At 61.8% G+C, this 14,962-nt stretch overlaps 2 protein-coding genes across 5 annotated transcripts in view; both read right to left on the reverse strand.

The window, feature by feature from the left end:
• Positions 1–2,052: 2,052 nt before the first annotated feature.
• Positions 2,053–2,826, reverse strand: Lrrc3 (leucine rich repeat containing 3). The gene has a single exon (XM_076868969.1). It carries the CDS (start codon positions 2,824–2,826, stop codon positions 2,053–2,055), a length of 774 nt encoding a protein of 257 aa, XP_076725084.1.
• A 10,047-nt stretch (positions 2,827–12,873) lies between these two features.
• Positions 12,874–14,962, reverse strand: part of Trpm2 (transient receptor potential cation channel subfamily M member 2) — a 45,249-nt gene continuing 43,160 nt past the window's right edge. For all 4 annotated transcript variants that reach the window (XM_076867814.2, XM_076867812.2, XM_076867811.2 and 1 more), the window contains 2 exons: positions 14,355–14,471; positions 12,874–13,775 (listed from right to left, as the gene is read on the reverse strand). In XM_076867814.2, coding sequence (XP_076723929.2) covers positions 13,650–13,775; positions 14,355–14,471 — 243 coding nt within the window. In that variant the 3' untranslated portion in view covers positions 12,874–13,649. The remainder of the gene's footprint in view (positions 13,776–14,354; positions 14,472–14,962) is intronic.

The following is a 14,962-nucleotide window of genomic DNA, read 5'->3' on the forward strand; positions in this document are numbered from 1 at the left end:
AGCCCTCAGGTGCCAGGCAGGGCCAGCTGAGGGCAGGAGAGGTCAGTGAGGGTGGGGAGGGAGCGCTGCTCACGCAGTGAGTGGACGTACCCTGTGGCCTGTCACCTCAAGGGCACCCATGTCCCCCCCAGTCTGTGTCACAGACACTAGGCCCCAGGTGAGAGGGTCCCAGGGGGGGAGGGGGCAGGGGAGGCAGAGAGAAGCGTGGGGCTGTGGTGAGCAGGGGGTGCGGGTCAGCTGGGGTCTTCTCGGAGAAGCCTTGCTCTCTGGGCCCGTGAGAGCGGGGAACCCAACAGGCCAGACCTGGCTCTGGGCTCCTGCACAGAGGAGGGGCCTCCGCCCAGCTGCCCTGAGCTGGGGCTGTGCAGGAGCTCCGCAGCCCTGCAGCAAGGGGAATAGGCCCTGGACGGGGTGCCCAGCAGTCGGGCAGGGAGGGAAGGAGCCCCCACCATGCGCCTCCTGGAGAGCAAGATGGTGCTGGGCAGGGGGGAGCACAGACGAGGAGTCCTGCAGCACCCTGGCTCCGCCGGCCGCCTGGGGCCACGCTGTTCCCCGACACGGCCATACCTGTGGGGCAGACCCAGGGCAGCAAGCCCTGGCACAGTGGCCTCTCCCACTGTGGGTGCCCTGGATGGGGAAGTGGGGGCTGCTGCCTGCAGGCTGCCCAGCACTGCCACGCAGGCCCCCGCGGCAGAGAGCCGCGTTCACTGCCCAGCCCTGACGGCTTCACTCTGTACCCCACAGGTGGCAGCCACGACGCCCCACCCCTCACCCACCCTCCCTGGTGCTCTCCAGCCCTGTTTCCCGGGACAGAGGCTCCCAGGCCCAGGTCCCTCTGCCACAGAGCAGATGACAGGTCACACAGCTGGGCACACCGCGGCTCCAAAGCAAGGTGGCTGAGCTGCGTGGACACGGTGGCGCGAATCCCAGGCCACCTCAGAGGCTCATGCCCCACTGCGGGCCACAGGGTGCCTGCCAAATAGTCCCCCCAACTTCTAGTTGTTTCTAAACGTTTTCTTGATGAGACATCTACACTTCAAAGAACAATGAATTCACACTTATTTGCTCAACCCTGAAGTAGCTTAAAATTCAAACGTGAATACAAAAAGGCAATAAAAAGTAAAACTGTAATTAGAGTCATAGGTGGAGGAAACACGGACCCTGAACATGAAACAGGGTCAGTAAGAAAACTGAGCAATCATTGAGCTCTAAGACTCCTGGCAGCAAAGGTGAAAAGAGAAAGTTCCCATTACAGGGAAAAAGAAGTATCCCACCGACTGGCCTCCAACACGAAACATCCCTCTGCTGTCCCTGGAAAAGACTGTTTAGATATCAGTGACTAGAAAAGCAAGGCACAGTAGTGACCTGAGTTGACAGGCCCCTGCCAACCCGGCACAGGTGGAGAGGCAGGAAGCAGGGTAGGGCCGGATTGTTTGGCTGCCCCTTGAGAATCTAGGCTGGGCCTTTCTCAGGTTCCCTCTGAGTCTGCCCCTCTGGATGGATGGGAATTCTGGCACAAGAGTTCTCTGACCCTCTGAGAACAAGTTGGTGTGAGCTGTGCACCCCACTGACCTGCCTAGAACACTCTGGCCTCCAGGACGGGGCTCTGCTGGAATGTGCCCAGGGCCCTAGTTCAACAGAGGCAACTGGCCGGGCAGTGGGGACCTGGGTGCCCTGGTACCCTCGAGAGCTGAACTGCACCCCGTCCCAGCCAGAACCCGCCCTCCCCTGTGGACCCACGTGTGCATCCTGCAGCCCACGTGAGATAGGCTGGCGGAGTGGAAGGAATGTGGAATGTCACCTCTGGTAGGTGGGGCTCGGTCCCAAGGGAGCAAGCCTGGCCGTGTGGTCACAGGAAGTCATTCACCCCAAACCTCAGTGTCCTTGCCATCAAGTGGAAGGCTCTGCAATGACAGGCACACACAGACGCTCTCTCCAGACGGATGCACTGTACGCGAGTGCCGTGACACCACCTCACTGGGGACACCAGAAGCACACGTGGTCTCCACCTGCTACAAAAGCCACTGAGGGCGGGCCTGCCTAGGGTGGGCGCTAGGGGGCAGAGCTGACGGGGTCCTTGGAGACGGGGGCACTGGGCAGGGACTTGAGGTACTCGAGGTGCCTCCGGGCGTCCTCCTGGTTGTGACGCACGTAGTACACAATGTACGTGATCACCATGGCAAACCAGCCAAACATGGTGACCAGCATGGCCACGTCGGTGGTCTTGTGGTGGGTGCTGCAGAAGCTGACGCCCGAGTCCAGCACCTGGATCAGAGGCTTCCCCACGAACTCCTCCTGCGCGGAGGTGTGGCAGGCGATCTCATCCACGGAGTCGGGGTCCAGCTTCAGCTCCCACAGGGCCTCCTGCAGAGCACACTCACAGTGCAGTGGGTTGTGAGACAGGCGGATCTTGGCGCTCAGCTTGCCCAGGGCATCCTTCGGAATCCTCCGGATGCCATTGTGGGACAGGTCCAGCAGCCGCAGGCCCCCGGCCAGGCCAGAGAAGGCCGTGGGGCCGATGGTCTCGATGGCATTGTGGGACAGGTCCAGCTCTCTCAGCTGCTGCAAGTGCTGGAAGGCTCCGTTGGGGATTCGCGAGATTTTGTTGGCATCCAGCTTCAGGAGCACGGCCTCCGTTGGGATGTCCCTGGGGATCTCCTGCAGGCCCCTGGCACTGCAGTGGACAGCCACAGCCCCTGCATGGTCAGGGCACTGGCAGGCTTGTGGGCAGGAGGCACCCAAGCGCAGGCAGAAGAGGAGGAAGAGGCAGGACCCATGGGAGGGGGCCAGCAGACACCAGGGGCTCCATCTGCTTCTAGGGCCCATCCTGCCACGGCCTGGGACAAGTAGCTCCTCTGCTTTTGGCCTGAGGACCCCTGCCCTTTCCACTGTGCAAGAATCACCACATGTACAAACTCTTCTTCCTCACCAGGGAGAGCAGTGGCACCACGGATTCTGAAAAAGAACATGAGAAATGGGCGAGAGAAGGGACAGCAATCAGCCCTGTCCACTAGGTCCAGCTGGGAATGGGCCACACCCTGAGGGAGAGGCTGGCCCAGAAAAAGGAGGCATCTGGGGCCCGCCACACCCCCTTAAACACACCTGGTCTATAATTTTCTTCTGAAGTCTTCCAGTACCACCCAGAGGGGCTTCTCAGGTCAAGGAGGTGGCTAGTGCTGACCACTGGCTGACAGCAGACCCCAGGGCCAAGTGGTCAGAGAACCCAGCGGGCATGCAGCCCTGGCCACCCACCCACTGCTGGGACCCGAGGTGGGGCAGACACCCTGGAATCCACACCGCCTTCGGGCTGGTCACCTCGAGTTGGGCGAGCTGGGCGGAGGGCTCCTTCCGGATCAGCAGCACCAGGTCAGGCCCGGTAGATGGCGGCGGGTGAGCGCGCCTGGCAGAGGGGACCAGCCGCCTGTCGCCGACACCTGCGGTGACACCTTAAAGACGGCGATCACAGGGCTCTCGCCAGCCCTGAAGGGGCGGCTGCCCGCTCCCGCGCAGGGGAGAGGAGAGGGGAAGCCGGCCGGGCCGCGCGGCGGGAGTGGCGGGCAGCGGCGGGCGGCGGGCGGCGGCGGGAGTGGCGGGCAGCGGCGGGACCCGGCGGGACGCAGGACGGGGGCCGTGCGGGGCGGCGGGGCTTTACCTGGGGGCCGCGGCCAGCCGCGCTGTCACGCCGCTGCGGCCGCTCGAGCCGACCAGGCGCCACGCCCCGCGCCGCGGCGACCCCACTCGGGTGCCCACGCCCGCCCGCGGCTGGCAGGGGAGGCGGGGCCTGCGGCGGGGCGGGGCGGGGCCTGATGGCAGGGGCGGGGCCGGGGAGGGCCGGGTGACGGAAGGGCGGGGCTGGGGCGGGGTCTGGCGATGAGGGCGGGGCCTGCGGGGCGCTGCGTGGTGGGCGGGTGGGGGCGGGGCCTGGGCTGTGGGCGTGGCTCTGGGCTGTCCGGGGCGGGGCTTCCGACAAAGCGGGCCAAGCCTCTGCCGGTGGGGCGTGGCCTGCCCGTAGGGCGGGGCCTCAGAGGTTAGGCCCCGCCCCTAAGCAGGTCCACTAGGCTGGGCTCTGGTGGGTCTCCCCCGGCCTGACCCTGCTCCCGCTGCATCCGGGCGAGCCTCCCGCAGTGTCCCTGTCCTGCGTGGAGATCGGAGGGTTAGATCTCTGCCCATTTAGGTCCCGCAGACCCCAGGGCCCGGCTGCCTTCCCAGGGCTTAGGAGGAGGGCCTGGAGGGTGGAGTCGGGGGCTAGCTCAGGGCCTGGGCCACCGGGGTTTTAAGGCAGCTTCGTTGGGGCGTCGGTGACATTCAGCGAACAGCGTATGTGATTCGGCATCTTCTGCACACCGTGAACCACCACCCCGCCACGCAGACAACCCTAAAGTTTCCGTCACCCCTCGGCTGTGCCCCGCCACCAGGCAAGCACCCATCTGCTTTCCCTGCAGAGGAGCCTGCGTGCGCACGACTCACCTCAGTGCCATCAGGTGGCCTGCACCTCTGCCTGGCTTTCCTCCCTCGGCGTAATTGTGATCTGTGCCGTCGGGCTTACCAATCCACATTCCTCCCAGGGCCACGGTCCTACCCCCTTGGCCAACCCTTGGGGTGTGTCTGCTTTGGGGCTCTTAGAGAAAAGTGCTGTGAGCGTTGAGTAGGCGTCTTTGGACAACTGCTTGTGTTTCTCTTGGGTGAAGCCTCGGAGTGAGTGGCCTGGTCATGTGTGCACTCAACTGCCAAAGCCACCTGTGGTTTGCAGTCCCACAACAGCGTCTGTCCCCATCCTCCCCAACACTTGGTAGAGACGGTCTATTTTCTGCACTCTAACAGGGACGTGGGGAATTATCCAGTTGTGGTTTTGATTTGTACCCCCCCATGGCTAGCGATGTGCTTGGTTAAATCTGTGTTTGCTTTTTGTCCATCTTCTTTAGGGAATTGGGCTGCTCAAGTTGTTGACCCGCTTTTCACTGGGCTGTTTGGTTCCTTACTGTTGAGTTATCAGAGTTCTTGACACCTTCTAGGATAAAGGCATTTTCAATATAGTTTCTAAACATTTTTCCTAAGTCTATGCGTCATATTTTCATAATTTTAAAAGTTTTCCAAAGAGCACACTTTTTAATTTTGAGTAAGTCCAATTTAGCAATGCTTTTTCTTTTGTGGATTATGTTTTCAGTGTCATACATGAGAAACCTTTGCCTAACCCAAAGTCACAGGATTGTTTAGTTCTAGGGCTTGGCATCTGGTCTGTTACCCATATCCAGTCAACTTGGAGACATGGCGAGAGGGTGACTTAAGTCTATTTTTGTGTGCATGACTAACCAGTGTTTTATGACTGTTTTCTGGATCTTGGCTTTTTTCCCCCGTCAGTTAAGACTTTCCTTTTTCAGTCTGTTGACATGATGAATATATTGATTGATTTTCAAGTGTTGAATCAGCTGTGTTCTTGGGGCAGATCCTACCTAGTCACGACGTACTATCACTTTTGTTTGTGGTTGAATTGTTTAATAAAATGACAGCAGTCCATTTTTCTTGAACAAATGTTTACAGTTCGTGTTATTTGAGGAATTGCCTGTTTCCTCTAGGTTGTTGAATTCACCAGCATAGAGTGAAGGAAGTGCCTCTATGATCTTTCTGTGTCTATAGGCAAGGGTGAAGCCACTTCTTCTTCCTGACCTTGGCAGGTGCCAGTGGCCAGGCTGCTGCTTCTTCCCCCTCCCCCTCTGCCCCCTCCTCCTCCCCTCCCTCTCTGTAAGTCAGGATAGGAAATTATGAATGTTGTTAATTTTTTCAAAGAACCAATTTTTAAGTCATTGATTTCTCCTTTGTTTTACTCTTTCATTGATCTCCATTCTGATCTGTGTTCTTTTTTTGCTTACATCAGTTTAACTCTCTCTTCTTTCTCTGTTTCGGAAGCTAGGCTCCAAGGCCACCCATTTGCAACACTTTTCTTTTCTACTGAAGGCACCTAGTGCTATGAGTCTCCCTCTGAGTGCTGCCTTGGCTGCTCCCAGGAATTTGGACATGTTGTATTTTTGTTATCAGTAAGTTCACAACACTCTGTAATCACCTTTTGATTCCTTTATCTGCCCCTGAGTTTAGAAGTGTTTACTTCCCACATCTTTGGGGACTTCCCACATCTTTCTGTTACTGATTATTAATTTAAATCCATTGTTGTCAAAGAACGTCGTCTGGATGTTTGGGGTCCTTTTGATGTGGTTGAGGCTCATCTTGAGGCCCAGAGGAGGCTGGGCGTGCCCTGGGTACTTGTTCCCAGGCACAGGATGAGGTCGAGGCTGCTGGTCGCCTGCTGTTACCGACTTCTTGTCACTGAGGTGCTGGCATCAGTCCCATCAGTCTTGGGTGCCTTTGAAAGGCTGCTGTCCTTCAGCTCTTGGTTGTTGACCCCGTTGTCATTGTGAAATGCTGCTCTAGGCCCTTTCTTCCCGGTGAAGCCTGCTTGGCTTGTGTTGATGCCACCCAGCCTCCTTCCCGGTCCCACCCCTGCGCTCTGACCTAAGGGTCTTGAGGCCTAGGTAGCTTCCCTCAGGGTTTCCATGGTGCCAAGGGACCTCCCTCAAAATACTTATGACTCCAAAGGGAAAGTGTCACTTCTCAGTGGGAAAACGCTATATCTATGTGACAAGGGTGGGGTTGCCAGTGACCAGGCAGGTTGACGCAGGGACCCTCCATGGAAGGCACTGCCAAGGGTGCAGCCTCGCCCTGTGGCACCCGGCCTGTGCCCCTCATTCCAGCCAAAGCAGGCATCATATGCACCCCAACCGTGGGACAGCGCACAGCGGCCTGGTCCTTCAAAAGCGAAGGGGCCACTGAAGGCAGGAGACCAAGTGGCCGTTTCAGACTGGGAAGGCTGTGGGGATACCACCTCAGGGCCATGCAGGTCCTGGAACTGAGGAAGGACGCTACTGGGAAATCGGCAGGACCGAGTGCAGCCCGCAGTCCGGCTGTAGCCCGGGCACCTTGCGCTCCGAGGGGCGAGTGCTCACTGGCCTGTCCCCTTACTGTTCTTTCCTGCTCTCTCACCTGACCCCTGTCCTGTGTCCCTTCCCCCTTTGTTTGGACAGGTCTTTGTTGGGTGTATAATCTGAATGTCCCCCCAGGTTCCACTCAGCCTGAGGGTGATCTAGTGGAGGGAGTGGAACCTTCCGGAGCCGGCCTAGTGCAGGTCTGGAGGTCTTTGGAGGAGTGTCTGTGTGGGGACCGAGGGACGCCCTCCGTTAGAGGGGCGCTGGCCCCCACGCTCCCTGCCACTGGTGCCTCCCGTGAAGCGAGGCCGAGGGCCCCTCACCAAGCCTGCGCCCCCTGGACTCTGAAGCTCCGATGCTGCGAGCCCAGGGAGCCATTTCTCTGTGGCCTGGGTGGCCTCGGGGACATGGTGCCCCGCGGAAGCTGATACACTGTTCTGCACCCTTCCACCTCCCCCTCTGCCTCCTGCACATGTGACCTCGGTGGCTGCTGTGCAATTCAGGGTGCAGCAGAGGCCTGCCAGTCCTCCCTCAAGTCTTGCCAGAGCACTGCTGCCTGTCACATCGCCACCCACCTGCTTGCTGTTGTCACATGCTTTACTTCCACATTGCGACAAGCCTGCAATACGTGGTTAGTACTTTTTTTTTTTTTAATAGTTTTTAGTTGTCCTTAGATCTTTATTTTATTTATTTCTATGTGGTGCTGAGGATCGAAGCCAGTGCCTCACACATGCCAGGCAAGTGCTCCACCACTGAGCCCCGGCCCCGGCCCCATTGTTATTACTTTTAAAGAGACTAAAAGCATCCAAGCTGTGAGGCTGACGTATCAGATTTTGGAGACGTGGGATGAGCCAATACCATGGAGTACTTTTAATATTTAAATTCAGCAAGTTAATGCAGTTACCTCCCAGCCCTGCAAGGCAGAGCCGGATGAATCCACAGACATCACGGCGCGTCGGAGGCGCCAGACACACACAGCACACTCCGTGTGGCCCCATCTGGGAAGTCCTAGGACCCCTGCCTGTGGAGGGCGGGTGGCAGGGAGCTAGAGTCTTGACCAGGGTGCTATTGGTCAACACCCGCTGCTCACACTCAGTTCCTGGCTGCAGAACCGTGGTGGTCAGGACAAACCATGGTGGGCTGGTGGGCGCGGTGGCTGGGGAGTTGGGCAGGGCAGGGGCACACTCTCGGGGAACCTTTCCCCCTGGGTCCTCCTCCTCCGTGGGATGACATCCAGGCCCCAAAGACCTGTGGAGGCCTGTGCTTTCAGAACAGCAGGAACCCTCTAATGAGATCCTGGCCACATGGTCTGGCCGCTGGAACCTCCCTCCTATGGTGAGTGGGCTCAGGGCTGACGGTCTGCCCACTATCTGCCCGGAATCCAGGCCTTGTGGTCTCGGGGACGAAACGCAGCACCAGTTAATTGCTGTCCTCATCAGCAGGCGCCGGCTGAATGCCTCTCCCCCGGGATCAGTGCAGGAGCCGGGCTGCGGCGTCCAGAAGGGCTGCGATGGAGTCGGACAGCTGAATCAGACTCCATGAGGCCAGCACTGCCCTCCCGCACTGGGAAGACCGCACAGTGGCCTTGCATGGCCCCTTCCCAGGCCGCGGCCCTGCTGCCCGTGGGCTCCCTGTAGTTGCCCCTCCCCGGCTGCCGGCTGCCGGCTCCTTCCTCTCAGGGCCTATGCAGCAAGCCCTCTGCCGCCCAGCCCCTCCGCGCCCCGCAGAGCTGCCAGCAGAAGAGGCCGACAGACCCCACCCCCGCCCTGGCTCCAGCTCCTGACCCCCACCCAGGGACCCAGGCTGCCCTGCTGGCCCAGACTCTCCCTGGTGTCAGCACAGTGGTCTCTGGAGTTGTCCCACCACCACTTTCTTTTGCTCCAGCCAGGCCAAGGGGCGGGCTGGGTCTTCCAGGGCTGATTCTGAGAAGGTTCGCTCCCAGCTCTCGGTGCTGGCTGGGCCCCTGCCTCAGCCTCTGGTCATTCTGCAGCTCTGACCCTCCCGAGTCACAGGCTCAGCCTCTGTCTCCGCCTCTTGGTTTTCAGATGCCTGCCCTGAAGGTTCCAAATGCCCCTGGGGAGACTCCAGCCACCCCCGCAGTCAGGGCCTGCGCTCCTCCTGGTCTTCTCCTTCTAGCACATTCCACGGACAGGACGGTGCCTAGCTTGGTTGCTGGGGCTGCAGCCGGGGCCCTTCCAGAGGGAGCCCTGGTTCCCTGTGGGCAGCCACCCGTCCCACTCAGTGCCCTGGCTGCCTCCCCAGGGCGGTGGCTGAGTGCTGGGCAGGGTCCAGGGATGGTGTCTCCTCCCGACAGAGGCCCCGCCTCCCCATTGTCTCCCTGCCTGGGGAGCAGGAGGCCACACCTGTGCACAAGCCCCGTGGAGGGCAGAGAGCCGAGAGGGCAGCCCTGGAGCAGACCTCGCACAGCAGTGGACGCCATCGGCCAGGGCCAAGGCGACCAAGAGGACGTGGGGCCATGGCTCCCCGTGTGTCCCATCTTCTAGCTCCGTGTGCTAGTGTGGTGCTGTGGCAGAGTGGCCCGCAGGGCGGGGGTGCCCCAGGACACCCTGAGACCCCTCGATGGGGTGACGCTGTCGATGGCGAGGACAGTGTCCTCAGGAGGCCTGTGGCAGGGTCTCCAGGGGAGGCAGAGCCAACACCCGGCACGGAGCGACTGTCCTGCTGCTCACACGCGCACCAACGTGTGCTCACACGTGTCGGCATCTCTTTAGAAGACACGTAACTCGTGTGTGACGTGTGATGACCCGGTGAGCGTGGGATAGCGCCTGCAGGCACACTCATACCCGCCACTCGCTCACACCTGTGGCTTGCTCACACCCATCTCTCGCTCACACCCACGGCTCGCTCACACTCACGGCTCGCTCACACTCACGGCTCGCTCACACCCATGGCTCGCTCACACCCGTGGTTCATTCACACCCGTGGTTCATTCACACCCGCGGCTCGCTCACACGGCTCGCCCACACCCGTGCGCTCAGCCGCCTGCTCTGCTGTGCCGTGCAGGTTCTGCCAGGCTCTGCCCCTCTCCTGGCTCTCAGCCTCAGGGCCGGTGGGACCCAGAGCTCAGCTCAGCCCCCCTTGCACCCCCACCAGTCTCCTGTCACCCACTTGTAGGCTCTGGGTCCTGCCGGGTGGCCTCCAGGAAGGAGGCAGTGTCCCTCCACCCGGGCCACGTCCTCTGGCTCCACGGCTGAGCCTGGGGTCTCCTGTCTGTCACACCCTCTTCCGGAGAACGCTGCCTGGGTCACAGGTCACCACGTCACACCCTGCCTGTGCCTTGCAGTTCAGAGTCTCGTCCGTGCTCCCGGGGTGGCCTGGGCCCCCAGGAGGACAGCTCTGCTGGCCCCCCATCCTGCCCTGCAGGGGGCAAGGGCCACCGGGAGCCCCTTTGGTGGTTTTCTGTTTCACCTTTGAAGGTTTTCTGTGGCCTTGCCCTAACCCTCGTGAGGACGCGTCTGGTTCCACCTATCGACCCTCCCCAGGGAGTGCCCCCCCCCCTGGGGTCGCGGAGGGCTGTCCTCGACAGGAACCCGGGGCAGGCGGGTCCTCCGGTTTCTTCCCTCTCAGCAGCGCTCTTCTCCGTACCTAGGGAGGCCACGGGGACCGCTGGCCTCCTGTCTCGGGTCGCTCAGGTCTTTCTGCTATGCACAGAGAAAACCTTGGGGTTTCCAAATCCACCTACAAGGAGACAGAAAGCACCACCGCGCCGGGCCCTCCCTCCCGCAAGGCAGCGCTGCCTGGGCCTCTGGCGCCTGGGCTCTGGGCTCTGCCCCCCGCCTCCCACTGAGCGCGTCCCCACTTCCCTGTGTCTCCTGTGCCCGGCTATTCGGCCTCCTGACTGCGTCCTCTCCAGCACTGTGGCAGCTTCTCCAGAGAGAGCCGCCCACTCTGCTCCCTCCAGGCCAGTTCCTTTTTCTGACTTTGATGCTTCTTTGGGTTCATCTTGGTTTTCTTCAAGACCTTATGGTTCCAGATCAACAGTGATTCAGTTAGAATTGGTTGGCTGTGTGTTCAACTGATTTTCCGTTAAAATCAGTAGCTTTAACCCAGCCATGTTTTCCTTCCCAGAGGTGAGACTCAAGAGGGCCCTGGGACCATCCCTTGATGTCCCTCTTGCCTCACCCTTCACCACACCAGGCGTGTTCCTCATCTTTGTGGCTTCACATGGCTGCTGGGGCTCCAGCCATCTGGTCTGCATTCAGTCAGCTTCCTCCTGCCCTCTCATCAGCCCTCCCCCAGATTCAGCTTGCTGCGAGTTCTGCCCTGGAGGAAACTGTCCCTGCTCTGACACTCTCACTTCCCTTGATGCCACACAGTACCCTGGGTGCTACTCACTGCCCACAAGAGGTTTGTCCACGTCTGCCTGTCTCCTGTTGGCTATCTGCTGTGATCTTCAAGTCCCAAGCCTTGTGCCGCCTCATCCCGGGAGCCGCCTTGATCACTACACTCAAATGCCCTTTCATCTCCCAGCGCTGACCCTGCTCTGACCCTGCTCTCAGCTGGCCGACTGCTGTGGGTGTGCTTCTCTGTTCCCCTTCCTGGATCCAGGGAGACACAGCATTCAGCTGCTCCTCGCTGAGAATGAGTGAATAATCAGACTCATGCCCGGCTGTCAAGGACACGCCGTCCTTAAGGAACACCACGTCCCCGTGCGGCTCTGCGGCAGCTCACCTGGGTGCCCAGGGCAGCCCAGCAGAGAAGGATGGGCTCCAGGCTTGGCTCCTCCAGCTGCTGCCAAGGGGCCCAAGCCCCTGCCCCAGCAGGACCAGCTTCCTCGTCCAGAGGGGCAAAACCAGGGGGGCTGCTGCACACAGTGGGGCAGAGCAATGCCTGAGGTGGGCTCAGTCCTGCGGCCCAACCCAGCGCCCCGCCCACAGTCTCCCGCCCAGCGCCCAGCCTGGTCCAGAGCTGCGTCTGCAGGAGCGCAGGGTTGCCAGGGTGGACAGGGCGGCGGGCGGGCAGTGGCCTCCAGCTGTGCGTTTAAAGCCATCGCCGGGTAGTGGAGTGGGCAGAGTGGGCGTCTCTTGTCACCACCCTCTGGCTGAACTCTGGGCACGGCCCCTGCCGGTCCCTGGATGCCTCCGCCAGCATGGATGTCTCTAGGCCCCGCGGACTGGAGGGGTGCCCGCCCCTGGCCAGCAGGAGCCAGAGCGCAGGGTGCCTGGCACCCAGCAATGGCAGGGCTCAGACCCAGCAGCCGTGGATGGGGCAGCGCGACGAGGGAGTGGGCTGAGCAGGCCCATCCCACTGGCACACGAGGACCCTGGGCAGGGGACCTGGGGACAAGCTTGGGACCAAGGCACAGGCCTGTCTCAGTGCTGCTCAGAGCCCTGGGCTGATGGAAGACAAGTCCCCAGGCCCGTGCTGCCCCTGACCCGGGAGGCAGGCCTAGTGGAGTGTGTCAGAGCCTGTGACGGGTGTGGCAGGCGGGGATCCGCCGCGGCTCTGGGAGTGGGGATGGGAGGACGTGGCTGGAAAGTTCCGCCCAGGTGGAAGACAGAGGCCTGGCCCAGGGTGTCTGGGCATCACCTGCGGGCATGTGGGGTGACCAGGCCAGACCTAGGCTCTGAAGCCAGGGCGGGCGCTGCCCAGAGACCCTGCATGGGTCAGCCCCTGCAGGGGCCTAGGCACCAGGCGAGGGGAAGCCGGTGGGAGGCGTGTGGGTGCTGACCCCAGCTGGGGGCTCAGGGAGACGCTGCACCGGGGTTTGGAAATGAAAGAGGGAGGAGAGTCAGCAGAGAAAGCGAGGTGTGGGCCCGAGGGGCCTGTGGGCATCTATGGAGGGGCCCATGGGAGACCTGTGGACAGCAGGAAGCGCTCTGTGAGCCAGGAGAGAGGTTCCCCAGTCACGGTCCCACCACGGGAGGTGTCAGTGACTTTATTGGGAAAGGCGCTGGAGCGCTGGCAGGCCGGCCCGCGGCTCCACAGGACTGAACCCCGGGTTCCACACCGTTCCCCTCCGAGGGCGCCTGACGGTTCCTTTTTCAGTGACCAAACCAGAGCCCCACGGCCCCCACCCTCCCACAGCTCCTTCCTGCCAGAGCTGGTCCTCGGCTCCCAGGGGGGTGGATGCAGTTCTGGGTCTTCTGTGCTTCTGCGGGCCCCGGGCTCCACGTGTCCACCTCCCGGAGGACTCCTGGCTTGTCGGCTCACACGCCGTCCCTGCCTCTGTCCAGGTGGGGGTCTGGGTCAGGCCCATCTCAGCATGAGAGGCCATCTGGGGGCTGGCTGGCTGCCCTCCCTGAGTCTTCACAGGCATTGGCCGGAGGAGGCTCAGGGACCCCACATCTTCAGGAAGCTCAGCTGGGCTGATGCCCCTGCAGGGTGGACGTGCCCTCGTGGTGATGTGGCCAGGGAGGGGCTGGTCCCTGGCTGAGGGTTGAGCTGCAGGGCCTGTGTCCCGGCTGCCGGCAGCCCAGGAGAGGCAACCATGGCCGACAGGGTGCAGGGGCTCCACCTCGCTGCTCTCGGGCCTGGGCCTCCAGCTCAGGCGCTCCCCTGGCTGCCTCTCGAAGTGGCCTGGGGGGTCGACTCCACTGGAGCCCTGCTCCCCACCCTGAGGTCCAGGGCTGCGTGTGCCTCAGACAGCAGGTGTTAGCCCACACAGGCCACCAAGAGACGGGCCATCCATGGACCAGCCCCACCTGCGGCCAGTCAGTAGTGAGCTCCGAACAGAGCGGCTGCCTTCTGGAGGAGGGTCTTGTGGTTCGCGTACAGCGGGATGCGCCTGTCCACCACCTGCCAGCGGATGGACACCCCGGGGTCGCGGGCGTGCAGGTACTGGAAAGACAGACACGCCGTCAGTCCCTCCCCAGCCGGCCAGGGGCACCAGCACCCCACACCCGGCTGCAGGGGACTCTCGACCACCGCGTGGCCGCTCGCTTTGCAAAGTGGGAGTGAGAACACCTGCCACAGGTGGGTGGCCCCTGCCAAGCCTGGGGACTCTGCGTGAGGGGTCACCACGCCGCCCACGAGCAGGAGTCTCATCCTGCCAGGAAAGCCCTGGCTCTGGTCAGGAATATGCAGGACTAAGCCATCAGGGGACAGTGGCCCCACAGAAGGGCTCTATGCCAGCCTCACCCCAGACACGACCCTCAAGCGTCACTGGGCTCCTGCCACCAAAAGACTCAGGTCCCAAGATGGGACTCTGTGGCCACCTGTCCAGCCCCTCAGCTCTGGCCATCTGCTGAGGCTCTCTGGCCTCCCTGGTGCCCCTTGGTTCCTTTCAGACAAGACTCTGACCCCCGTAGCCTCCACTCTGGCCCTGGGCCTGGGCAGACCCCTCCCTGGAAGCCCTGGGGGCACTCCGGAGCACACCCTGGCCCGGACCCCCCACACTGCAGGAGCCCAGCCTCGTACAGAATTCAGCCTCTTCAGCTCTACGTCATTGTGGTCCTGGAAGTGGACGCTGATGGCCACCGTCTCGATCCAGGCGTTGTCCGTGTTCCTCGGGTCGTCCACGTACCCTTTGTACACCTGGGGCCCAGCAGAGAAGCTGGGTGAGTGGACCCCAGACACCCCAGCCCACCACTGTGGGGCTCAGATCTAGGGAGGGGGCCTCCCGGGACAGGCGCTGGGCACCGCCATCCGCCCTGAGCAACCCCCGCCTGGCTGGCCTGCCCGTGCTGCCTACTCAGGCCGCCCACAGGGTTGCCCAGCACAGGTGTCCTCCTTGACCACATCTTGGGGTTCACTGTTCCCCAGCCCACTCCCGCCTCGAGCACTGAGCCCCAGACATCAGTCCCCTGCCTGAGCTGGGCCTCCAGAGGCCGGGGAACCAGGAAAACGCCCTGCTCAGAGAGAGGCCAGACCCCAGGACCGCAGGCCGCAGCGCCCACCCATGACACATGTCCAGAGCAGGCAGCCAGAGGTGGTCCCAGTGGTCAGGGCTGGGCCCTGGGCCGCCAGCGAGAGGGCGTGGGGTTCCGTTTGGGGTGGTGGAATGTTGTGGAACTAGATGACGGTGA

Source organism: Callospermophilus lateralis, chromosome 10, assembly GCF_048772815.1.
Source record: "Callospermophilus lateralis isolate mCalLat2 chromosome 10, mCalLat2.hap1, whole genome shotgun sequence".
NCBI lineage: Eukaryota > Metazoa > Chordata > Mammalia > Rodentia > Sciuridae > Callospermophilus > Callospermophilus lateralis.

Bases quoted from the DNA above. Each gene is read 5' to 3' on its own strand.
- Lrrc3 (XM_076868969.1), bottom strand. From the start codon at position 2,826: ATGGGCCCTAGAAGCAGATGGAGCCCCTGGTGTCTGCTGGCCCCCTCC.